Genomic DNA, 27889 nt, shown 5'->3' with positions numbered 1-27889 from the left:
CCATCCATTTCTCACCATAGCACCACTCATGTCCGAGTGCCATTGTGAAAGGCTCTTGATTTTGGCTGCGGCATTCTGTAGGCGGGAATTCCTGTTCTTGCAAGAGTCCCTGCTTATAGCATGTAGTGCTCATAACCACTTCCATTAACAACAGAGCGGATCTGATGGGAGAGGTGCCCGCTCTGCTCTGACTTTTGCCAGCAAATGCTGACAAACAGACTTGGCTCACAAAAGTAATGTTCCATCATATATTCCCAAGGAAATTTGTGCATAACTGATCTAGGCTTGCTTTATAGTGAAACATCGGCACTTAAATGTTCTTGATCGTTTACTCTGAATCGGAGATGCGTTTGCCGAAACCCCCGACCGCTCAATTACATAGCCCCACCCCCATGTAAAAGACCAGCTCGTGTGAGTTTCCTACATTTCTGGAGTTTGATGGTGATTATCTTTGCAATTTAAAGAAAAATTCTTACTGACAAAATTGAGGCCTTTCTATATTGAACAAAAGTGTTGCCAGTTTTTTGGAGTGAGGCGCCATGGCAGAAACAGTGACCCACTTGCTATTAACACAATTGGTCACACTGTATTTACATAGAAACATAGAAAATAGGTGCAGGAGTAGGCTATTCGGCCTTTCGAGCCTGCACCACCATTCAATAAGATCATGGCTGATCGTTCACCTCAGTACCCCTTTCCTGCTTTCTCTTCATACCCCTTGATCCCTTTAGCCGTAAGGGCCATATCCAACTCCCTCTTGAATATATCCAATGAACTGGCATCAACAACTCTCTGCGGCAGGGAATTCCACAGGTTAACAACTCTCTGAGTGAAGAAGTTTCTCCTCATTTCAGTCCTAAATGGCGTACCCCTTATCCTTAAGACTATGTCCCCTGGTTCTGGACTTCCCCACCATCGGGAACATTCTTCCTGCATCTAATCTGTCCTCTCAGTCCCTTCAGAATTTTATATGTTTCTATGAGATCACCTCTCATCCTTCTAAACACCAGTGAATACAGGCCCAGTCGATCCAGTCCTGCCATCTCGGGAATCAGTCTGGTGAACCTTCGCTGCATTCCCTCAATAGCAAGAACTTCCTTCCTCAGATTAGGAGACCAAAAGTGAACACAATATTCCAGGTGAGGACTCACTAAGGCCCTGTACAACTGCAGTAAGACCTCCCTGCTCCTATACTCAAATTCCCTAGCTATGAAGGCCAACATACCATGCCTTCTTCACCGCCTGCTGTACCTGCATGCCAACTTTCAGTGACTGATGAACCATGACACCCAGGTCTTGTTGCACCTCCCCTTTTTCTAATCTGCCACCATTCAGATAATATTCTGCCTCCCTGTTTTTGCCACCAAAGTGGATAACCTCACATTTATCCACATTATACTGCATCTGCTACGCGTTTGCCCACTCACCTAACCTGTCCAAGTTATCCTGCAGCCTCTTAGCGTCCCCCTCACAGCTCACACCGCCACCCAGCTCAGTATCATCTGCAAACTTGGAGATATTACACTCAATTCCCTCATCCAAATCATTAATGTATATTGTAAAGAGCTGGGGTCTCAGCACTGAGCCCTGCGGCACACCCCACTAGTCATTGCCTGCCATTCTGAAAAGGATCCATTTATCCCGACTCTCTGCTTCCTGTCTGCCAACCAGTTCTCTATCCACGTCAGTACATTAGCCCCAATACCATGTGCTTTAATTTTGCACATTAATCTCTTGTGTGGGACCTTGTCAAAAGCCTTTTGAAAGTCCAAATACACCACATCCACTGGTTCTCCCTTGTCCACTCTACCAGTTACATCCTCAAAAAATTCTAGAAGATTTGTCAAGCATGATTTCCCTTTCATAAATCCATGCTGACTTGGACCGATCCCGTCACTGCTTTCCAAATGTGCTGCTATTTCATCTTTAATAATTGATTCTAACATTTTCCACACTACTGATGTCAGGCTAACCGGTCTATAATTACCCGTTTTCTCTCTCCCTCCTTTCTTAAAAAGTGGTATTACATTAGCTATCCTCCAGTCCATAGGAACCGATCCAGAGTCGATGGACTGTTGGAAAATGATCACCAATGCATCCACTATTTTTAGGGCTACTTCTTTAAGTACTCTGGGATGCAGACCATCAGGTTCCGGGGATTTATCGGCTTTCAATCCCATCAATTTCCCTAACACAATTTCCCGCCTAATAAGGATTTCCTTCAGTTCCTCCTTCTCACTAGACCCTCGGTCCTCTAGTTTTTCCGGAAGGTTATTTGTGTCTTCCTTCGTGAAGACAGAACCAAAGTATTTGTTTGACTGGTCCACCATTTCTTTGTTCCCCATTATAAATTCATCTGAATCTGACAGCAAGGGACCTACGTTTGTCTTCACTAATCTTTTTCTTTTCACATATCTATAGAAGCTTTTTCAGTCAGTTTTTATGTTCCCAGCAAGATTCCTCTCATACTCTATTTTCCCCCTCCTAATTAAACCCTTTGTCCTCCTCTGCTGTATTACAAAATTCTCCGTGTCCTCAGGTTTGCTGCTTTTTCTGGCCAATTTATATGCCTCTTCCTTGGATTTAACACTATCCTTAATTTCCCTTGTTAGCCACGGTTGAGCCAACTTCCCCGTTTTATTTTTACTCCAGACAGGGATGTACAATTGTTGAAGTTTGTTTTAATGACGATTTTCATCTTCCGGCATAGGCAAACAAGCTCCGGAGGAAGTTTTGCTATTAAGTTACCATTGGCAAGATCAACATAAATTACAGTATAATATTGCCACAAATAGAAGCCCAGAAATTTTGTGCCGTTGAGTCTTCCATCACTCGTTGCTAATGGTAATTAGGTGTGACTGATCTAAAAAAAAGTGAGCTTGTCGGATATTTTCTTGTTTCTGAAAGCTCTTTGGTTTTTTTTTAGAAGTTAGCTCTACACATGAACCTAACAGCCGACTGCCCAGGGGTAACCTTCATTCTGTAGTTATAATCCCATGTGTTCAGGCCAACCTGTACACTCACCCACAGAATTAAAAAAATTATGGATATCGTAACTGAACTGTATTTTTACATGCATTTAATTAACATAATGAGGGACAGATATCAATTTTTTATTAACACTTACCCTCCTGAATAAGTAGGAACTCCATATAATTAACACTAATAAATGTCATAGTTCTGTTTTAAATATATTAACCGGCTAAGAACTAAAAACTAAACATACAGTCCCCAAAGGCATTTTGCTCAAACCTTTTCACAATGATGATAGGATTGTCACATTTTTAAATAAAAACTCTGAATATTTACAGCAGAGGCAGCTTCTATAAACACAGTGAGGGATGAAACAAAGCCCATTTATTTTTTTGCTAAGTTACTTTTATATTTTTCATCCCTTTCTTTTTGTAGGGATTCCTTGCGATACCTTCATCAATAAAGCAAGCAGTCCACACAATCCCTGGCCACCATCACTGCCATACAGTAACTAGCTGCTAGCAGGTAACTGACTCAATCTCCGAATCACCTCTCCTTCCTTGTCTGCTAGGTTCTCCCGACAGCATGACTGAGATCAGGAATCGCAGGTACATCCTGCATTCTACCATTCTGTGGCACAGCACATGACTGCTTCGGCATGTTGTGTCATGGAAGCCTACTGCCTTTCAGACCTTCCATTGCAAGGTGCTCTCTTACTTCACCAGGTTTTTGTTGAATCAACAACTACTCATCCAGGAACAACAGTAAGACTTTACTTCATAATTCTGTGGTTGACCAAAATTCCAGGACTGCCTAAAATTTTAACCTACTAACAAGCTCTTCTGTTGAACTTCAGTCCATTTCCAAATGTATCAGTAGGGATAAAACCTCCAAAGTAGTCAAGTGCTTCCCATCAATGTGGAGAAAAACAGACATCCTTTCAAACCCAATTATTCCTTTAGTAAAAAATGTAGATGGGGGAGAGTGAAGGCAGGACTGAAGGAGAGGAAGAGGGTGGAGTGAAGGGGAGGGTGGAGTGAAGGGGAGGGTGGAGTGAAGAGGTGGCAAAAAGATAGCTGGGTTCCTGAGCAGAATACAAAGGGATAAATGTCAGAATTAATCTTTCTTTCCAACTTTCACACAGATGCATATAAAGAAAGCTAACATTTAATAAATACATACGCTTTGGTGATGCATGCGGACTATCAGACGCAATCTGTCTCATTCGAGAGCCGTGGCAGCTGAGTGCGACCAGTCTTGAGATGATGGCTGTTTTCCCAAATCCAATATTGCCTATGATCACTACTCCTCTGTTCACACTGGGGTTACCACATTTTAGCTGTGTATCTATCTCATGGAAGAGCCAGTCCCGCCCAATGAACACTGAGTCAGTAGTGATGCTGGGTACTTCAAACAGAAGTGGTTTCAAGGAGATGTCCGGAGGTCTGTATGGTGCAAAGCGTACTGTGGGAACAATAAAAGAGCCAGTCAGATCAGTCTCAATAATTCAATCACAACAGAAAAACTACAAGAATGTTTTCTAAGGAAAAACTAACCAGAGACTTGGTAGTATTAAAAACAGAAAGTGAAGAGGAAATGAACAATTGGGTGATCGTTCTGCTGAACACCTTCATTCAGTCTACAAGAGTGACCTTGAGCTTCCGGTTGCTTGCCATGTTAATTCTGCATTCCACTCTGGCCTCTTCCTCCTACACTGTTCACGAAAGCTCGAGCAACAGCACCTCACAACCTTCCAGACTCAACATTGAGTTCAACAATTTCAGATCACAACCACTGTTCCCATTTTTTTCGAACAGCAGCTGTTAGCAATGATTCTGCTATTGCCATTTACACCTTCTCTAGACCCATCTTTTGTTTCTTTACTTGTCCCAATACCATCTCCTTTTGTCATTTAATCTCTTCTGCTTCCCACCCAATCCCCATTTCTTCTTTCTTCCCCTCCCTCCTTTCCCTGCCTCTGTATTTGCTTAAAAACTGTTACATCTCTAACTTTTTACAGTTCTGATGAAAGGTCACTAGCCTGAAACATTGACTTTGTTTCTCTCTCCACAGATGCTGCCTGACCTACTGAGCACTTCCAGCAATTTCAGATTTCCAGCAGTATTTTGCTTTTGTGAAGGCTTTTCTTGCCTCACTCCACAATGACTAGAGTGCTATCATCACAACATTATCTAGTACCACTGCAATTATCAGCGAGAACTGACAAGCCAAGTTTCAAAATCATTAGAAATCAATGTGATCAGTTCCGCTTGCAATTGTTCCAAAAAAAACTTGTGTGAAAAGGCAGAACTTTGCTGCAAAACTTCCCTAACCAACTCTCCGTCATAACCTGCAGCAAACCTCAACACTGCCTGCAGAGAAGCTCAAATCTCAAGACAAACCCAATTAAAACTATCTCAGTGACTGTCTGTAAACCCAAAACGGACTTGGAGTACCTGACGTGTTCCAATTTCCTAACATTCTTCAATTGCAATTTCCCCTCCTTGCAAAAATATTGCAGAAAAGCTGATTAAATTTTGGAATGTAAATGAGTTTGGTGCGAGGAGATTCAAGTTCAGTTCAGAATTCCCTGCATCCCTGCTCCGACAATCTATTCCACTCCACATCACTAATCTGACAGGTGATTAGTTTGCTCCTTTAATTTTAAATTTCCTCTTCAAATCATTTTCCATCTTTTCACCAGAAAATCCAGAGGGGCAAAAAGGAAGAAACAAAGGAGAGATTTATTTTTAGTAGAAAGCAATTTTCTTGCATGGCAATGCAGCCCTAAACTATTCAAGAAAACAGCTTTCCTCAAGGATTAATCATTCAATTAACCCTTTGTTGAATTCTATTATTGATATAAATTTTCACGCTTCCTTTTGAAATGATAAGTAAGATGATCAACTAGCTGGTCATCAATCAGCTCAATACCAGATTGATATTAACAGCCGTACAATATCACTCTACAATTTCCCAAAAGCGCTTTTCATTTCCATGGTCAGATTACAACGAATTTACAGCACAGGAAACAAGCCATTCAGCCCAACTGATCTGTGTTGGGTGTTTATGCTCCACACAAGCCTTCTACACCCCATTTCATCTCACCCTATCAGCATAACTTAACTAGCTTCCTCTTAAATGCATCTATGCTATTTGCTTCAACTACTCCTTGTGGTAGCAAGTTCCAAAGTCTAACCACTCTTTGGGTAAAGAAGTTTCTCCTGAGTTCCTTATTGGATTTATTAGTGACTATCTTGTATTATGGCCCCTAGTTTTCGACTCCAACACAAGAGGTTATATCCATAATCTCTATCCTATTAAACATCTTTTTTTCATGGGCTCCTGTTGGCATATGTCACCCTGAAACCTCATTCTCAGATACTTGGCAGAACAGGATGAAGTTAATTATAGACATTTCACAGTCACACTATTGGCAGTCAGATCTTGCATCAATGCACAAATGACTGCTTTTACGCAAAGGTTTTTTTTTTTACTGGTGATATACTGCTCTCTCTGCCTGCAGGGAGCACTGATTCGCGCTGAAGTACAATTCCATGGGCAGTGGGCACCTCCAATACATTGCCTCATGTGGCGGCCTTTCATGCGTGCGAGTTGACAGCGAGTGTTTGCAGGTCAGTCAACCACAGGGGGATCACGAACAAGATCAATCCTTTTATCATCAAATGCCCACACTTGAACGTTCCAAGAGGAATTACCAGATAGAATAGGTACTCTGGCTGAATTTCTCCTCCCTAACTCTGGGACATTGTGGTTATTTGCAGCATCCCTACTGCTAGCCAGGATAAGATCAGCCAATTCTCTGGGCCCACAGACTGAGGATCACACTTGAGACTTTCCTGTTCTGCATTGCTCAGTCACATATTAGGTAGTGCGCTTACTAATTGAACTGCGGGGAGCCCTACACTATCTTTTTATGTCATACCAGATCCATAAACAATCTACTTACCAATTTTATGGAAAGCAGAACATTTTACAACCGCCATCTTTGGATGAACCACTGACTGCTCTTAATGCAGGCAAGCATCTAATTCATGAGGGTATTGGTGGAACTGTCACCAGACAATCATTTTAGAGAAGTCTCATTGACAGATTTCATTATGCTGCATGATTAACTCTTAACACAGCAGTCAACCTTATGAAAGTCCTTTCTATTCAATAGCTAAAGATAAATGCTCAACCTCGATAGAGAATCCGGACACTGGATCTGCAGGGTTAATTTTCAGACTTCAGATTAAAATGTGGGTTCCAAAGATCATGCTCTGATTATATTGGGGAACAAATTAAACCATCATTGCTCCTAATACCACATCGGGTTAGACCATCTGGTGTAAAGAGATTCATTATAGCCTGTTTTCTGTAGTTTTGAAGATGGTTGTATTCCTCGACCAGCTGTCTTTTGTTATGGCACAATGAATTTGGTAATATGGGACTGATGGGTGAGCTCATAGAACAAAGAGATTACTGGTCTCCTGTTTGAAGGATCAGCGTTCAAACTGCCAGTCTCAGTGATCAGCTGAACCTGGTTTCTGCAAATAGGCAAGTTGCCTTGGTTGTTATGCAACATTTGAGATGATGCATAGCACAACAGTAATATTAACAGCTAAATAAAATAGGAGAATCATCCTGGAGAAACAGACTATACATCGACTGAAAGCAGAGTACACCTAAGAGATGTCTTTGACCCAAAATTAGTCACACTTCTGGGTAGGACAGGATAGGGTTTATTCGATAAATTCACTGCTTTAATCTATAACTGACCTATCCAGGAAGGAAGATTTCAGCTTTAGTCCTTCAGCACGTCGAGTTAGCTGATCTCATCTGGGGCAGCAGTAGGGATACAGTTAAAAAAATCATTTTAAAAAATGAAGAAAAGTATAACTCCCTCTTTCCCGCAGGTACACACCGTAAATAGTTATTATGGCTATATCTATTAGAAGACACATGGAACATAATTTACCATTCTCACAGTTTGCTGTAGCTCTTAGTTCTTTTTTAGCGACAGCTCAAAACAATGGAGCTTTCTTCCTAAAACTTTTATAGTTCCAAATGTGATCAGCTTTTGAAACGCTTCAGCCTAAAGTTTTCAATCGGTCTTATTTTAATGTGTTAAAGTTAATGGGTTGATGCCAATCAAAAAATCTAGGCTTTAAGTTTGCAGCAGAAATCAATATTAGTTAGTTTGGAACTGTAAATACTTTCAGAGTAAAATCTGTTCTTTGCCCAAGGTTCTTGGCTTTAACAGGACAAAAAGCAAAAGCCAGAAGCAAAGAATGGGTGCTTCCCAATACTGATATCTGCTGGAAAGGGAATGACCATAATAATTTAGAATTAATGTTTTCAAAAACACCTTTCTTTATCTTGCACCTACACACAAGGGAAACAATCAATTACAGGTTATGCCACCTCCAGCTGCAAGTTAAATTCAGTCATGAAACAGTTAAAGATTGTATTAACAAGAATTGTAACTTACGTGAATGAGTGTGCCAAGCATGGGCATTAGTGGAGGCTAAAGCAAAAATCAGAGAAAAGCCAGAAAGTGATGTAAAATGTTAGCAAAAGTCACTAGCATAAGAGCAATAATAAACAGGCATCAGACTTCAAGCATGGGATGGCACAGACCTCTGATGCTAAACAGTTACATTTCATTCGACACAGGGTTAGCAAACATTAGAGCCTTATTCTAGTTTTCTTTTCCTGTCAGAGAACCAGTAAATTATGTAACTTTGAGCACTGTGGGTCTAACCAGGTGCAAAATCAGCTGCAACAACTGTTTGAGATGACAACTACATACTCTTTTGTTGTTCTATTCTTGGCACTGTATCTTCAATGACTTGTAGTACAACTCTTAATCAAAAGATTATTTCAAATTCTTGGCCTGAAATGAGTGGATAAGACTGCGCGTTTAGACAAAGCGGCACTGTCTAAAGTTCATCTAAGCAGAGTTAAATCTGTGTACAGCCTCAGCATTGCAGCAGTTAGGAAAGTATACGAGGAGTATTGTGAAGGACTGACAAAATGATTTGGATTCAACTCACTTCAGGTACACAACAGCCAGGTTGATTTAGCCTTATCGTCAACATTTGTTAGATTAAAGTATGATAAAATTAAAAGAGCACAAGGATTGTACAGAAGCTCTCCTTGATTTATTGGAATTGTCAGTGCAAGTGAGAAAGAAATAGTGATGAAAAACTATAATTCAAAAGCTTGGCACTGCAGGACAATCAAGTACAGCAACCTGAACATACCCTGCAGCAAACACAGCCCAGTGTTTGATGCAATTATATAGCACAGCCTATGTGAAAATGTAATGAAAACACCAGGCCTTTAATTTTGCACCATTACAAGCAGATTTTTAAAATTCTATTTACACATATGAAGTCTTGGTTATGGTCATATTTTTGTCACAATTGTATCAACTTTTTCGCCATTATAAATTCCTCTGTCCACATTTATAATGGGTTTTACCTATGGAAAGCCATCACTTGATTGCACAATCTGGCCACCAACTTCCCATAAATTGCTTGCTGAATTTTTTTCATCTGCCTTTTTTCTTAGTAACTGAAATTTCTAATGTGCAAAAAAGTGCTTTAAACAAATAAACAATTGAAAAAATACATATTTCACAGTAACATGAATTTGATCCACGGAATTGTCTTTTGAGTCGTTTGATGCCTTTATTAAAGTTTTTATTTAAAGGCCTCAGTCTCTCTCAAAAGCTTGGGGTTCAACCTGATATTTCTGTCCAAATGTGTGACTCGATGAGCTGAATTTAGATTGTGCAGTCTGCATTTGTACAGTGTACTTAATTTCCCAGGGTACATCAATATCAGTCAGTTGTACTGATGGAATTTCTTTTTAGGTTCTAGCACTCCCTGCTCAGTACCTCCTCTAACTAATTTTGAAAAGTGGACAAATTTCAAAAGTTTTATTCAAGATAAAATTTATACTGAGTGCTTTTTATATTTAAAGAAAGGTGTCTGTATATGAAAAAATAACACTGTTCTAATTACACAGCTGTTGCACCTTTTTGTTTGAGCTGAGTTGAGCTGTATAAACTCCAGAAGTGTATTAAGGTGAGGGGAGGGAGAGACTGGAGTCAGAGATAGGTAACGGATAGGGAGGGGAGGAGGGAGAGTGTGTTTCATTTAATGTTACTTCAATATTTTTAAAAAACATCTGAATTTTGAAGCCAACTAATGATTTCACCTGTGTTTTATTGACAGTTAGAAAAGGTTAATGCAAATCGTTTATACCTGAGCGATAGGTGGTGAAATTCGTCCTGGGCGGAAGTTCAGAACAGGTGATAGTTGATCAACAGTCTGTGTTACAGTGCCCAATTTTGTTTTCCCTCCCTCCTCAACCAATGCACAAGGAGGACAAAGGGATATTACAAGGTAGTGTTACTTTAAAAAAAACACATATTTGTGCTGGACCGAAAGTCATTTTTTCAAGAAAAAAACAATCTATTCCACTGTAAGCTTGCATCTGCTGCAATCCCACAGGTCACTGCATCTGCTGCAATCCCACAGGTCACTGCATCTGCTGCAATCCCACAGGTCACTGCATCTGCTGCAATCCCACAGGTCACTGCATCTGCTGCAATCCCACAGGTCACTGCATCTGCTGCAATCCCACAGGTCACTGCATCTGCTGCAATCCCACAGGTCACTGCATCTGCTGCAATCCCACAGGTCACTGCATCTGCTGCAATCCCACAGGTCACTGTACAGAAAAATGAGGACGACATGACTCAGAGCTCAGGAACATGTTTTCATTCACCCCCAGCTGTATTTATATAAATGGCATCATGATAATCCTTGAAAACCTTCCAGCTTTCAAAATGCAGTAAATAGCACTTCCTACCTCTAGGGCAGGCAAAAAAAAGGCTGATAGTAGACCTGCATCTGAAGACAATCACTGCTCAACTCCCCATTTCATGAGTTCATGAAGTTTGTTGCCATGCCACTTAATTACTTCAACTTACTTAACTTGGTTTGAGCAGTTTCAGGTAATCCTAGGTAATTTGGGGGTTAGCAGTGAGGAAGAATTGGCTTTCAGTCAGTAACTCAGTCAGTCTCAGTCATTCGAGCTGACTGAGGTTGAATAGGGGAAAGCAGCAGAAAAGGGGGTGGGGAATAAAAAGAAGAAGGAAAAAAATCTCCCAATTTATCTCTCCAAAAGATTGGCCACCAGGATGTAACTTAATTCAACTGGAAGGACAGGGCAGTCAAGGCCTTAAAATTCTTGTGCAACACTTGTCAATATTGCTCCATGTTGGATGATGTAAAGTATGCTTCCTGTAGGGCAATATGAATGTCATCAGTCCTCTTTCCCCAGCAGCAGTACTAAACTCCATTACCCATGAGGCGTTTGGACTCAACTCAACGTCTGACCAAGAACTGTGAATACCCATCACAAACACAGTAGGTGGACCTCGGCAACAGATTGCAGCCCTGGGACATAAATCAACCACCATCTGGTAGCAAATTCAGTACAATGTTTATTGAACTGACAAAAAATAATTTTTATATATTTAATTATAATAAACCAGAATTCAAGTTTACAGAGCCATGACATTTATTAAATGTATTGAATGTGCTGAGTAAATTAAACAATTGACATTTTAAAAACCCTGATGTAGAAAATACTAGAAGAATTATTCTGTTTATATTTTGGATGGCAGAATGGGGTGCATTCATTGTTAATGGGCCCTTTTTATTGGTCCTGTTTTTAAGTGTATTTTTGTCCCTCGCATGTGAACGTATACCAGCCAGTACCTTCATTTGTGTAGAAAGAACAGTGATTATGGACAGAATATACATCATTTTATGACTTTGCTTCTATACACGCACTGAAAACAGCTCTACCATCAGAAGACTTGGAAAAGGCCCTAGTGCCAGAGAACACTAGTCATTAGAATCCACTTGTCAAGGTTGGAATGAATTCTGTCAGCCAGTTCCCAGCAGTACCCTTGGATACAGAACTTCTCAACAGTGCTGCATTCTACACTTTCCCGTGGGGTTTGGGGGGTACAGTGAAGAGTTGGATATCACCTGTCATCTCCATTAACCATAAAGAAAGAAAGACTTGCATTTATATAGCGCCTTTCCTGACCACCGGACGTCTTAAAGCGCTTTACAGCCAGTGAAGTACTTTTGGAATGTAGTCACTGTTGTAATGTAGGAAACCATGGTGCAATATTGGCTATGACCTTCTGGTGATTTGCATATCCTGAATCCCTTGTCTCAAACTCCCAAGATAAGGATTGGACCAGAAAATACAACTTGGAAAGGTGCATAATTTAATATTGGCCACATGAGAATTACTGATCTAAACAAAATGGTTACAAAGAGAGATTAGTTAGAATAATGTGTGCACTATTGGGCATCCATTATAAAAGGGATATTGGGGCAATGGGGAAAGTGTAACATAGGCTTACTATGATAATACCGTAGATGAGGGAATATAGTTATGATGAGAGACTTGAAAAACTGGTGCAGTACTCACTGGAACAAAGAAGGATAAGGGGGAGGGTCTTAAGTGTTTGAAGTTTTGAAAGGATCTGAATGTCAGTAAATAGGTAACAAGGAAGCATAAACTCAGAATTGGTACTAGAGGCATACAGCGGTTAGAAGAAAACTTTACACACAAAAGGTTATTTGAAAATTAAATAAATGACCACATTAAAGCTGGGTGAATCCTGACATTTAAGAGGGAATTAGATGAACATTTAAAAAGAATAAAATATTAAAGGGTATAGGGAATGAATAGGGAAATGGGATTACGGTAGATAAATCCAATATAAAGCAAGTACTGACACTGGCACGAGGGGGTCAAATGGTTGCCTCGCTGCTGAAATTTTAAATTTTTAGAAAAGTTCTTTTTTTATATAAAAGAAAAGGTCATATGTTCTAACATTCTTCAGCCTGTGTCAAATTGCATCAAAATTAAAATTAGTCTAACAACGGAAAATATAGATTTTGGCTCACTTCCTGCGGAAAGATCTGAAATAATTTTAACCAAAATTCCATGATGCAGGATAAACAAAACAAGGTTGTTTAGTTCTAAAAGGACTAGAGAGAGAAAGGAGATTGGGGTTGAAAATTTGTCATTATTCTTTAATAACATTTTTAAAAATTTGCAGCATATAAATTTACGAGAATATAAAAATATACAGTCGAAGTGCAATGGCGAGCACTCAAGGGTTATGAGCTTTTCCCAACATAATAGTTCAATACAAGAACTATTGGGATTTGAGTTTGAGATTACATCTATTCGGTTTTGGATCAGTTTAGTGTTTATATAGGTTACCCCTAAACCTACTGGACAGAAGATCACTACAGGCTCATCACTGACGAGAAGCAGCTGTGCCTGTTCTCCTTCCCTCATCGCTCCTTGAATTCTTTCCCAAACAGCCGCTTCCAAGGTTTCTACTCTGATGGAAATGGATAGTTCAGTGTAGAGGGTACAATAGCCACTGTTACAACATTTGCACAGCTTTAGTATTCAGTATTTCTGAGAGAGGAGGAACTATTCTGATTTTGTTTTGACGATGACACAAAGATTGGTGGTATCGTAAGTTGTGTAGACAGGAGCATAAAATTACAAAAAGATATTGATAGATTAAGTGAGTGGGCAAAACAGCAGCAGATGGATTTCAATGCAGGTAAGTGTGAGGTCATCCATTTTGGACCAAAAGAGGATAGATCTGAGTATTGTTTAAATGGTGAAAAGCTGGAAACAGGAGGTCCAAAGTGATTTGTGAGTGCATGTACACACATTACTAGAATATAGTAATAAGGTACAAAAGAAAAATCAAAAAAGCTAATGGAATGTTAGCCTTTCTAACTAGAGGGCTAGAATATAAAGGGGAGGTAGTTTCACTACAGCTATACAAAGTCCTGTTAGACTGTTAGAGTACTGTGTACAGTTCTGGGCACCATACCTTAGAAAGGTTATATTGGCTTTGCAAGGAGTGCAGTGCAGATTCACCAGAATGTTACTAGTACTTCAAGGACTAGATTCTTGGGAGCAATTACATAAACTAGGTTTGTATTCCCTGGAATAAAGAAGGCTAAGGGGTTAGTTGATTAAGGTTTTTAGGATTTTGAAAGGAATTTATAGGGCAGAGAGAAACTTTCTCTGCAGCTGGCGGAGTTTAGCACAAGGAGACGTAACGTTAAGAGCCAGACCATTTAGCAGAGAAGTTAGGAAACACTTCTTCAAGTCAAGAGTGGTAGAAGTGTAGAACACTCTCCCACAAAAAATAGTAGATGCTAGGTCAATTATTAACAATAATAAATGAGTTTGATAGATTTTTGCTAGCTAAGAGTATTAAGGGATATAGGTGCAGCCATTGCAATCAGGGAGGAGGAGTGTGAAATATTACATGAAATAAACATAATGGGCCCAAATTTGGCAAGGAGTGGCTCCGTTTGTTTTGGAGTAACTTGATTTTTCTGGAGTATCTTAAAAATCCCATTCTGCATATTTAATTTGCGCCAGTGTAAGTGAGTTAGTTAGGATTTTTTTAGTTTAGTTTTGTTCAAAAGGGGCGTTATCAGCCACTTACACCAGTTTTGGCCATTTAAGCCAGCTAATAGTTGCTCCAAAATAACTTAGGCCAGCGTATGTGGCCACTTGTGGCCGCACAGAAAATCCTTGCGGAGAGTTAAGAAATCAGCGCAGGTAGGCAGAGATTGGGGAGGGGGGGGGGGGGGGGGGGAAGGGAAGCTCCTGCTCAAACTATTTTCCCATATTTTGATACTTTGCTTTCTATTTTTGAAACAACTCTTCCATTAGTTCACAGAGGACCTTGCAAAGCACTAAACTCCTTCACAACAACATTAAAGAAGCATAAAAACCATCAATAATAAATAAAAATAAATAAATAAAAAATAAAACAGATGGTGGGTGTGTATCTTTTGTAATAAAGTCTGTGATCTCCTTTGACCTTGAGACAACACACTGACCGGGGTACTTTCACTGATCATTAGCTTTGGTGCCCCTGCATCGACTTGGGTGAACTTTCTAGTGAGGCTCTAAAACGAAAGTTCCTTTGGTTTTCTCTGGTGCATACAATTTTTCAAATTCCAAGCCAAGCAGAACGAATAAAGCCTTGAGGCGCTGATATTCTGTTACAGTCCTGGTCAAGTTTCAGGCATAAATTCCCACTTCATTAAAATGAGACTGAAGTCACTTTAGCGTAAGCACCTCAGCAGCAGTATTAGTACTAAAGATTATTGGGTCATCCCTTCGGCCAGGGATAGGGGAGGTGAGCATCGGGCCGTCCCTTCGGCCAGGGATAGGGCGGCGAGCATCGGGTCTCACTCACAGCCTGCAGGATGCGTTGGGAGGGCAAGGAGTTACTGCGCATACGCGCAGACTCCATTGCGCATGCGCGCAGCTGTCAGCACTGTTTTCGGCGCAGGGCTGTAGCTCTGCCCCCCCACTCCATGAGAAACGTCGCGCCAGGACCCGGGACACACAGCAGAGCGGCCAAAATCATAAGTTTTTGGGTGCCGTTTTGAGCGCACAAAGTCAGCGCATCTCGGGAGAGTGCGCCAGAAAAAGGGGTTGGGGAAATTTGGGCCCAGTGAGTGAGGAAGTAGTAAGGGGTTTAGCAGCTTTGAAAGTGGATAAATTCCCAGGCCTGGATGAAATGTATCCCAGGTTGTTAAAAGAAGCAAAAGAGGAAATATATAAGAGGCGCTGACCATCACTTTTCAATCCTCTCAGGCTACAGATGTGGTATTGGAGGACTGCTAACGTTGTACCTTTGTTTAAAAAGGGAGAAAGGGATAGACCGAATAATTACAGGCCAGTCAGCCTAACCTCAGTAGTGGGAAAATTATTGGAGAAAATTCTGAGGGACAGGATAAATCTTCATTTAGATATAGATTAATCAAGGACAGTCAGCATGGATGTGTTACGGGAAGGTCGTGTCTGACTAACTTGATTGAATTTTTTGAGGCGGGTCAATGAGGGTAGTGCATTTGATGTAGTGTATATGGATTTTAGCAAGACTTTTGATAAGATCCCACATGGCAGACTGGTCATGAAAATAAAAGCGCATGAGATCCAAGGCAAAGTGACAAGTTGGATCCAAAATTGGCTCAGAGGCAGAAAGCAAAGGGTAATGGTTGATGGTTGTTTTTGTGACTGGAAGGCTGTTTCTAGATTTTTGTGGTATACAGGTATATCAGTGATTTAGACTTGAATATAGGGGGTATGATTAAGAAGTTTGCAGATGATACAAAAATCGGCTGTGTGGTTGATAATGAAGAAGGAAGCTGCAGACTGCAGGAAAATATCAATCAACTGAACAGGTGGGCAGAACAGTGGCAAGTGGAATTCAATCCAGAGAAGTGTGAGGTAATACATTTGGGGAGGGCTAACAAGGCAAGGGAATACACATTAAATGGTAGGACACTGAGAAGTGTAAGGACCAAAGGGACTTTGGAGGACATGTCCACAGATCCCTGACGGTAACAGGCCAGGTAGATAAGGTGGTTAAGAATGCATACAGAATACTTATCTTTATTTGCTGAGGCATAGAATATAAGAGCAGGGAGGTTATGCTTGAACTATACAAAACATTAGTTAAGCCACAGCTAGAGTACTGTGTGGGGTTCTGGTCTTCACATTACAGGAAAGATGTGATTGCACGAGAGAGGGTACAGAGGAGATTTACGAGGATGTTACCTGGACTGGAGAATTTTAGCTATGAGGAATAATTGGATAGGCTGGGTATGTTTTCTTTGGAACAGAGGAAGCTAAGGGGATTGAGTCGTATAAAATTATGAGGGGCCTAGATAGAGTGGATAGGAAGGACCTATTTCCCGAATCAGAGGGGTCAACAACCGGGTGCATCGATTTAAAGTAATTGGTAGATGGTTTAGAGGGGACATTTTTTCACCCAGAGGACGGTAGGGGTTTGGAACTCATTGCCTGAAAGGGTGGTAGAGACAAAAACCCTCGCCACATTTAAAAAGTACTTGGATGTGCACTTGAAGTGCCGTAACCTACAAGGCTATGGACCAAGATCTGGAAAGTGGGATTAGGCTGGATAGCTTTGTCGACCGGCGCGGATATGATGGTCTGAAATGGCCTCCTTCCATGCTGTAAATTTCTATGATTCTATGAACTCAGGTGGATGGAGCAAGGATGCAAATCAGCCATAATCTCATTGAATAGTGGAACAGGCTCAAGGGGCTGAATGGTCTACTCCTGTTCCTATGGCCCAATGATTTGACGTACCAGACTAATGTGGACATCTCAAAAGTTTAAAAAAAATTAATCTTACCTGACTTGATCAGAGGTTTACTGCTCCGAACAAAGTTACCATGAGCAATCCAGTGATATAGCATGCTAGTACACACATATATTTCTACACTGAGTGGTGGAAAATTGATGCATGTCCTGGATTGCGCAGAAGTGCACAACAAAATTTAATTTTAAGCTCGACTAGAAAAACAATGCACCGAGTAGAGGCGAGGTAGAGAGTAGAGAGGTAAAATAAAATATTGTTAATAGGAAAGTCAGCACAGGATGTTCTTGCACACCATGTGGCAACTAATTACAGTGACATTAGCAGATCCTAAGAGCAGGTAGAGTGAATTCCACAAGAGTTAGGAAGTGGTCTATTCAACAGATGGAGACGTGCAATTCTTTTGAAAATTAACTGCTCTGAAAAAGAAACACAGAGGTGCTGCAAAAATAAGACTGTTCGTTAAAAACAAGCCAGTCAAGTAGTTGAAAGGACTTCCTTCTCAATGTAAGGAGCCACATCTCATTGGATTATTCTTTCCCACCATTTAGACCAGCCAGTTACAAAAAGCCATACCAGTAGGGCATCACTCATCATTCTAGTGTCACCAATAATTCCTCAAGTCGAAAAGCAGGTGACTAAGGCGCGTACTTTCAATGAACATGATTCTGCATTGGCCAGGTCACAGAAGCACTTGCTTTGAAGTGTTGACATTTCAAGTTATTTTGTCAATATAAAAATGGCAATAAGAAGCCTGAGGCTGTACACAGAACGACCCAGCCCCTCATGTGCAGCACTGTAGACAGTAGCAGATGCTGTACAGCACAGAGGCTGTCAAACAGAGGAAAAGGCCCGGATAACAAAATCCCACGCAACATAGTATAATATGTCCTGCTACTTACCTCGCAGGTCCTGTGGGGTGCGACCTCCTGCCATGTGCTGCCGTGGCATTCGCAGAGATGTCCGCAGTGGCGTGTGTCGCTGTTCATCCAGATAAGCTAGATCCTCCAGATGGGCAGAACTTGTAGCTGGAAAAAAAAACACCGTCTTGAGCGTAGGGTACAGTCAAAAGAATCAACAAAAAGGCAACTTGAAACACAGGGCTTTTCCCTGAAGAAAAGACAAAAAAATTCAAGCCATGCTAGGCTAAAAAGGTGCTTGGAATTGCATCAGAACTGTTTGATTGAGAGGAATATAGGGACCCCCGGCACAATCACTCACAAAAATAGAGCAGCAGCTGAGAATGTGACTCTGGGCAAACCAAACAGCTTTGCAGGTTGTGGGCTCCTATCTGGGGAGACCACAAATTATTCGGTTCAGGTTTTCTCGGAAGTAGATCAAGTGAAACTGAACTTTTTTTTTCAATGTGCTCTTTTACAGGGATAGTAAAATAAAACTTTTTCCAATAATAATTTTCTGTCGAGACATTTTGATATTTGTATTTTAACAGTTGTCAAAACTCAAGAGATTTTAAGTTAATTGAAGGCTTCACACAGCATCATAAAACCACACAAGCACAGCTTGAGAGAGACTTATTTTAGATTTCTTCTGAAACCTCAGAATAAATTAAACCTTTTACTCGCTATTTACTATGGCTTTTGATTATATACACGAAGTGGTCTGAAAATGAAAACAGTACTGACATTTAGAAGTTGTTACTTCGTTGAAGACGGTGGAAACTCACTTGCTATAATTTATGCTGAATTTTTAAAAAGTGAACTTTTATGTATTTGACTTTGTAAACACAGTAAATGTATCAATAGCCTGACATTTATAACACGTGATTTCATTCTGAAATGATCTCTCGACACACACATACATAGACGCACACACAGCTTTGTTACAAATTATCTTGGTCAGACTCAGCCAAAAAAATGAATTTCAAGTTTTAAGGTCAATGTTAACACCACTAAACGGGAAGTTTTAGTGCGTACATCAACACTAAACATGAAGTTTTAAGATGGATACTGATAAAGTGTTGAGGTGGCTATCAGCAAACATGGTGCTTTCTATTTCTATGTTAGAAGCACGAATACATGGCATAGTAATTGGACACTCTCCACTTGCCTGGATGATTGCAGCTCCAACAACACGCAACAAGCTCAACACCATCCAGGACAAAGCAACCCGCTGGATTGGCATCCCATCCACCACCTTAAGCATCCTGACTTGGAAATATATTGCCGTTCCTTCATCGTCGCTGGGTCAAAATCCTGGAACTCCCTCCCTAAACAGCACAATGGGAGTACCTTCACCACATGGACTGCAGCGGTTCAAGAAGGCAGCTCACTACCACCTTCTCAAGGGCAATTAGGGATGGGCAATAAATGCTGGCCTTGCCAGCGACGTCTAATTCCCAGAATGAATAAAAAAAACACAAGGCTACAAGCCATCCTAATCATTAAACTATTTTACATAAATAAATAACCAGATCTAATTAGACTCAGTAGTGATTGTCTTCCACTAGATGGAGATACTTGCTGCTAGCAGATTTAGGGTATAGCACAAAAAATAAGTTATCACAAAGGCCAAAGAGAAATTTGCGAATGACCAGTTTGCAGTTTTTGTATAATGCAGCCAGACTCTTTCCCTGAGTTCCAGCACCTTATTGCACTCCCTAAAATTCATCACAAACCAGTCTACTAAGTACCCTGTAGCTTAGAACCTTGCACAGACTTAGGGCAGAAACTGGTATGCGTGGTGCGATTTTCTGGGCTCAACACATATCAATTTTGCAGTGGGATGGTCTGGACCAATCTACGTAGGCTTTCAGCCCACTGCTAAATTCACTGGGCCCAATTATTAGGCATACTGGAGAGCCGCTTAAAACTGGTATTAGGCCCCTTGGATATGTAAATTAGAGGCCTAACTCCTGTTGAAGGATCCCTTTGGTGAAATTACTTTAGGATGAGCGAAGCAGGAGCCAGGCCTCCCTTACTCATTCAGAGTTCTTCAACGCTTCCTGTGGCCGCCAACAATAGGTAGATCTTTTCCATTTTTTAAAAAACCTTCCTGCAGAGCCAGGAGGAGCATGATTGCTCCCCTGACTCCAATCATTGAGATTGCCCCCACTTTCCCCCGGTAGCCCACTCCAAGCCGCCTTCTGAGACTTACCGGAGGGTCGCTGCTGACGAGGCCCTCAATTGATTTTTCCTGTTGGGTCCTGTGGAGCAACTTGCTCTGAATATGTTGATGAGGCACGAGGGCCAATTCCTGGTGATCCTCAGGCCCCTTGGCATGGGTGCCCACAAGACCGCATTAGTATGCCGCTACAGTGCGCATAAATCACTGGAGTTTCTGACAGCCAACCCAGGAGAATGACATGAACATTGCTCATTTTTTTAAGAAACAAATTACTGCTGTTACAAAGAATGAACAATAGGAAAGTAACAGATTTTAATTATTTACTTCGATAAGATAAATAGGAGAAACTGTATCTGTGAGTCAGTCACTAAAGAACATAACTTTGAAATCAGCACCAAAAGAAAGGGAAATTAGACATTTTTTTATGAAGAGGGTCCTTTGGACATGGTGGAAACAAATGAAACAATGGTGGAAAGAGAATCTGTAATAGTGTTTAGAAGGGAAGTGGATAAATATTTGACCTTTGTTTTTAAAAGGGTAATGGGCAAAGGACAGGGGATAAGAGGATAAATCGTTCAGGGTGCTGGTGCAGCACGATGGGCCGAATGGTCTCCTTCTGTGCTGCAAAGTTCGATGATTCTATTTAATTCAATGCAGATCTCACCAGTAACTATTCACAAATTTAGGGAACATGGCTTAAAATGCAAAGCCAAATGTGTTCTCTTCTGCTGGAGAATGGCTCCACAGATGCCAGAAACCCTTCACCTTGCCCAAGTGGCATTCTTCATGCATGAGCCTAAACAGTCAGTATAACCAAGCTGTCCATGAAGACGCCTCACAGACAAACCTGACCTATCCTCACCTGACATCTATGTACACAAATTGGATGGCAATCAGGAGCAGTAATCTCCTCCGATTTTCCTCGTATCTAGCCCAGGGACCAATTGCTGTTCCAGCTAAAATCAGGCATTATATTTTCAGAAAAAAAAACACTTAAATTTCTTGTGGTCAGCAGAAAATCTAATATTTTACCTCCAAGCACATGGATAATCAATCTATTGTCTGACTTTGACCATTCAGCTGATAATGCAATACTCAGCAGGAAGATAAAAATCCAACAATACATTAACTCTGCCTATCTGTAAATAGACCTGATAAAAAAAATCTTGGGACTCAGCATAAAATGTAAAGTGCACGTCAAATGTACTAGTTGAAAAAATGTTTCGATTGCTACAATTGTACAGGACTTTGGTGAGACCACACCCGGAGTATTGTGCACAGTTTTGGTCTCCTCATGTGAAGAGACTTGCCTTAGAGGTGGTGCAACGAAGGTTCACCAGACTGATCGCTGGATTGAGAGGGTTGGCTTATGGGGAGAGATTAAGTAGATTGGGCCTATATTCTCGAGAGCTTAGAAAAAGTGAGGGGTGATCTCATTGAAACATACACAATTCTGAGGGGGATTGACAGGGTAAGATACTGAGAAGTCATTTCCCCTGACTGGAGAGTCTAGAACTAGGGGGCAAAGTTTCAGTACAAGGGGTTATCCATTTAAGACTGAAATGTGGAGGAATTTCTTCATTCAGAGGTTGTGAATCTTTGGAATTCTCTACCCCAAAGGGCCGTGGATGCTGAGTTGTTGAGTATATTCAAGGCTGAGATAGATAGATTTTTGGACATTAGGGGAATCAAGGGATATGGAGATCAGAGTTGAGATCAAAGATCAGCCATAATTTTATTGAAAGACAGAGCAGGCTGGAGGGGCCGCATGACCTACTCTTGCTCCTAAGTTCTTAGGTTTTCTATACGGTACCATTCCTTACCGCTTTTGTTTACTCGGCATTTATTAATTGTGCTTTTTTTAAGATATTGTGTAAAACACTTAAAGCATCATAACAAATGTGGTGCATGCAGTTCAAACATTTTAACCAAAACAAATTTGTTGGAGGTGCTGTCTTTTGGATGAGAAGTTAAACTGAGGTCTCATCTGTCCTCTCAGGTGGATGCAAAAGATCCCACGGCTCTATTCGAAGAATGGGAGTTCTCCCAGGTGTCCTGGACAATATTTGTCCCTCAACCAACATCACAAAAAAAAAAACAATTATCTGGTCATGATCACATTGCTCATTGTGGGAGCTTGCTGTGCACAAAATTGGCTGCCGAGTTTCCGACATCACTACAGTGATTACACTTTAAAAGTACTATAAAAGCACCTTGGGGTGACCCGAGGTGTGGAAGGTGCTATATAAATGCAAGTCTTTCTTTTTTTTTTTACATGTATACAGTGAAGAGTATTATTTTTGAGTAGAATAATTTTGTGATAAAAGTTGCTTGTTTGAAAAATAATTTGGACTCTCATCAATGCATCAGTAGATACACACGCTGTGTGGAGTGGTCCTGAATTGTAATGATCTTGCATGGTGGTAGGGGCCTATGTCTAAACGTATCTGGACCCAATCTCTAACAAAAAACAGGAAACAGATTCTATGACCACCACAAGTGGGCTTCATCCCCATTGCTCACAAATCTCTGGCACTCCAGTAGAGCCAAAATCTACTAAACTGCTTGTTCTACGAAGGACACATTTACCAGCCTATCATCCAGTTATGGATCAAGCTACAAAACATAGAAATAACTTTCTGTGGTAGAGAATTCCACAGGTTCACCACTCTCTGGGTGAAGAAGTTTCTCCTCATCTCGGTCCTAAATGGCTTACCCCTTATCCTTAGACTGTGACCCCTGGTTCTGGACTTCCCCAACATTGGGAACATTCTTCCTGCATCTAACCTGTCTGAACCCGCCAGAATTTTAAACATTTCTATGAGATCCCCTCTCATTCTTCTGAACTCCACTGAATACAAGCCCAGTTGATCCAATCTACAGCAAGCTACTTGAAGGGGACTGAGGTCAGTCTGAATAATCATACTTTGTATGGTTAGTTCATCCACAGATGTTGAATCAGAGGCATGTCTTGCTGATCCTGAAGTATCCATATCCCAGGTTACCATTGACTAGCCAGTTTCCCAGTTGTTGCTGATTTCCTTGGAAAATTCTACACATGGTATGTCACAAAACACTTTGGCAATCACATGAGTACCATAATGTAAAAGGTATGAAGACAGGCTATAGTCTGATGATTTGCAATAGCTGAAACTCAAAATAAAATGAATATACTTGTACCAAAAATAATCACAAAATATTGTTTAAAAGAAAATATAAACTGCAATTTTTTTTCCCTTAGCAGTGGGATCAAGAACCTGGGGGCACAGATTTAAAGTAAGTGGTAGGAGGTTTAGAGAGGATTTGAGGGAAATTTCTTCACAGAGTTCTGGAACTCACTGCCTGAAAGGGTGGTAGAGGCAGAAACTCTCACCATATTTAAAAAGTACTTGGATAAAAGTGCTGTAACCTACAGGGCTACGGACCAAGCATTGGAAAGTGGGATTAGACTGGATAGCTCTTTGTCAGCCAGGATGACCAAAATGGCCTCCTTCCATGCTATAAGTTTCTATGATTCTATCAAAAAGGACAATCCCCAATTTGTTTGGATACATAGGTTCAAATGAAAATATTGTTTTTTCAAACCAAATTTCTAGATATAGGAAGAAGAACATAATCGCCTGTGATTGGTATACAGGTTGAACCTCCCTTATCCGGCACCCTCGGGACCTGGCTTATACCAAATAAGGGATTTTGATGGTTAAAGGGAGCTCAGCCTGAGGCGGCCCAAGGTCGGGGAGGGTGGGTGGGGGAAGAGGAGGTTAGTGCTCTCGGCGGGCCTGAAGTGTCAGCGGGCTGAGTGTTGGCACGGCCCAACGGGTGTTGGCGGGCCCTTAGCAGGCTGAGTGTCGGCGAGCCCCAAAGTCGGGATGGAGTTCGGCCGCGTTCTGCGTATGCGCAGCCGGCCACCAGAATCATGCCGGCCAAGGGGTGGTGCCAGATAAGGGATCCCGGATTAGGGAGGTTCAACCTGTATATGCGCGTTACTCAGAACTCAGCAATGGGCCAGATTTGGCGATAGGAATAGCGGTGAGGCTATTAGCATTCACCGTTATTATGCAGTAAATCGGACAGCAATCTCCGGAGTCCACAGATTCGTAGTTAAACAGGAAATCCGAAAATTGATGTCTGATTTACCCTGCTCCTCCACAGGCTGGGCTCCACTGGTACATCGCCTTGGCATTGAAAATCAAAGGAGGGCATGAAGTTGCTGTACTTACCTACTAACAAGACAAAAAAAGTTAGGGTTGATGCATTCAGGTGTAAGTGAATTCTTAACGGCTTGATAAGTCATAATTACTGCCAATCAACCTCTCTGGCACTGAAAATTTAATTTTACAAGTGTGGAGTCTCATTTCTTCATGATTTAATTATTGTTGGAGATTTTAAAAATAAAATTTAAATAATATTTTGAATTTTTCTTTGTCTCTTATCTATTTCTCTTAATCCCATCTTTCTTTCCCTTTATTTATTTTGCTTTCTGTACATGATTTTACAATGAATTCTAATTTATACTTCCTGGTTCAGACGCTGCAGTTCTCAGTGAGGATTTTACAATCTGATTGGTTGAAGAGACACGTTGTTGCTTCCTCTGCTCACACACGCCTCAGATCTTCTGTAGAGGGCACCACACTGGGAGCAGACACCCCATGAGTTGTCACTCAAAAGCCTGCAAAAAGTCTGTGGGCAGCTGTAAGCGCAGTGAACAGTGAGCGCCGTTCCTTTGCGGCTGACCAAAAAATCCTGGCTAATGTAATTATTTAACAACTTCTTCTATTTAATAATTATGGTGATTGATACTGTTTAATCCGCAGTGCCAAAGGGCAGCAATATTAAATGTGAGTGGTCTAGTCTATGATTTTGTTCTTTTTCATTCTCACCCACCCAAAGCCATGACATAGTAATTTCTGAAAAAAATGTCTTACAGCTGTGCTCAAGATGTCTACCCTTCAGGCACCAAAAAAAGAAAATATTCCAATACATTCCGCATTCCATGTTGCTCATCTGTAATATTACAACTGGCCAGTGTAAATAACTTTCATTGAATCACAAAGAATTTACAGCACAGAGAGAGGCCATTCGGCCCAAGTAGTCTATGCTGGCATTTATGCATCACACGAGCCACCTCCCACACCTCTTCTTCTAACCCTATCAGCCTATTCTTCTTTTGCTTTCCTCCTCAAAGGCTTATCTAGCTTCCCCTTAAATGTATCTATGCTGCTCGGATCAACAACTCCTTCTGGTAGCGAGTTCCACATTCTAACCACTCTTCGGGGTAGTTTTGGTATTTTTAACAAACCCCAACAACTTTAAGGGTGATGGCGCTGTTGAATCAGAACTGGAGACTTAAGACACAAGGGAACAAGTTGGATATGTCATTTATATAACATCTTTTATTACAGAAAGCATTGAGCTTGGATTCAACCTTGGGATAAAACCTGCAATGTAAATGCTGAAACCACAACTAAACGTCATTCAGGTACATCGACCTATCCACCAAGGTTTCTGGTTACCTAGCAAAAGAAACATAGTTGAATGGCTTCAGTGAGATATAAACTTCTTGGTGTCCTCTCAAATCTGACCAGGCATAATCCTGCTATTTGCATCAGGGATAATGATTTTTTTTTATTACTTAAGGTCATAAAATTAGCTGAAAATATATTAACTAGATTTACTGATCAAGCAATCCTTTAAAAATAGCTATATAAAACACAATTTTAAATTTCAGCCGGCAAGTGCATTCGCCTCAAGCCAATGGGGTTGGGATTGGGTTCTGATGATGTAATCGGGGCCTGATGTGCCATTTCAACTTGAGGCCTGAGCGTGGCAGCAGTGGTGTCTTTCCCACCAAGCAAAACATCCTGGGAACAGCAGCCAGGGCGAGAAGAGGTCCAGCAAAATAGATTTAAATGTTTTTTTTTAATAAAAGGACCATGAGGAGCAAAAGTACGCCTCTGGGGTCCCACTAGGAAACCTTGGGCCTCCCCTGTAACGGGCTTTCTTCCCCCTCCCCTATCTGGAACAATTACCTTGTGCCAGGGACCATAACCGTAGGTCCCTGATGGTGGCTTCCTGATTTTAATGGCTAGGCAGTTGCTTCCTGCTCATTTTGGTCAGGAAGCCGGAAAGGAGTATGTTAATGAGGCCTGGCCGTTAAAATCGGCCAAGTCTGCCTGCTGCTGCTCCCAGACGGGGATGCTACTCACTTTGCCACTTTCCTGCCTGGGAGTTACAATCGAGCTCAATATTTCCATCTGATTATTCAAAGATATATTTCATCTGAAGTTAATAATCATTACAACTTATTGTCTTCTCTTTATAAAGTTTGTTTTCATCTCATCTTTGTCAAAACATGAGGTTGTGACATAAGATTAGGGTTCACGGATTTGGGGATAATGTATTAGCATGCATTGAGGATTGGTTAATGGACAGAAAATAAGTAGGAATAAATGGGTCATTTTTGAGTTGGCAGGCTGTAACTAGTGGGGTACTGCAAGGATCAGTGCTTGGGCCTCAGCTAGTTACAATCTATAACAATGACTTGAATAAGGGGACAGAATATAATATATCCAAGTTTGCTGACTTTACAAAGCTAGATGGGAAAGTAAGCTGTGAGGAGGACACAAAGAGGCTGCAAATGGATATAGTTCAGTGAGTGGGCAACAAGGTGGCAGATGGAATATAATGTGGGGAAATGAGCAATTATCCACTTTGATAGGAAGAATATAACAGCAGAATATATTTTTTTTTAAAAAGGTGAGAGACTAGTAAATGTTGGTATTCAGAGGGTTTTTTTGTGTCTTTGTACACAAATCACATGCAGGTACAGCAAGCAATTAAGAAAGCAAATTAGCCTTTATTTCAAAGGGGTTGGAGTATAAGAATAGGAAAGTCTTGCTGCAATTAGATAGGACTTTGCTGAGACCACATTGTATAGGAAGGATAAAACTTGCCTTCGAGAGGGTGCAATGAAGGTTCACTAAATTGATTCCTGGGCTGTGGGGGTTGTCCTATGAGGAGAGATTGAATAGAATGGGCCTATACTCTATGGAGTTTAGAAGAATGAGAGGTGATCTCATTGAAACATGTATCATTCTTAGGAGGGCGTAACAAGGTAGAGGGCTTGACAGGGTCGATGCTGAGAGACCATTTCCCTGGGAGGCAGACATACTCTCAGGATAAGGGATCGGCCATTTAGGTCTGAGATGATGTGTAGAGGGTTGTGAATATTTGGAATTCTGTACCTCAGAGGGCTATGAATGCTCAGATCGATAGGGCACTAAGGGAATCGAGGGATATGGGGACAGGGCTGGAGTTGATATGGAAATTCAGCCATGATCTTATTGAATGGCAAAGCAGTCTCAAGGGGCCATATGGCCTACTCTTGCTCATGTTCTTAAAATTATTTTGCCTTATGCTATTCCTTGTTCTGAGAGGTTGGCTACCTACTTCCAGACCACTGAAAATGCAATTCTGCTTCCATACACACAAAGCAGTATTTTATTCAGCTGCATGAAGTACTGCTTCACACCAAACAAA

General features: G+C 41.1%; 1 protein-coding gene across 16 annotated transcripts in view; it reads right to left on the bottom strand.

Annotated features, from left to right (window-relative positions):
- The window catches only part of tanc2a (tetratricopeptide repeat, ankyrin repeat and coiled-coil containing 2a), a 1120879-nt gene that overhangs the window by 227441 nt on the left and 865549 nt on the right, over positions 1-27889 (bottom strand). For all 16 annotated transcript variants that reach the window (XM_070864738.1, XM_070864743.1, XM_070864740.1 and 13 more), the window contains 2 exons: positions 18169-18294; positions 4156-4437 (listed from right to left, as the gene is read on the bottom strand). In XM_070864738.1, coding sequence (XP_070720839.1) covers positions 4156-4437; positions 18169-18294 — 408 coding nt within the window. The remainder of the gene's footprint in view (positions 1-4155; positions 4438-18168; positions 18295-27889) is intronic.

Source organism: Pristiophorus japonicus, chromosome 21 (assembly GCF_044704955.1).
Source record: "Pristiophorus japonicus isolate sPriJap1 chromosome 21, sPriJap1.hap1, whole genome shotgun sequence".
In the NCBI taxonomy this organism is placed as follows: Eukaryota; Metazoa; Chordata; class Chondrichthyes; family Pristiophoridae; genus Pristiophorus; species Pristiophorus japonicus.
This window is presented reverse-complemented; position numbering and strand designations above follow the sequence as displayed.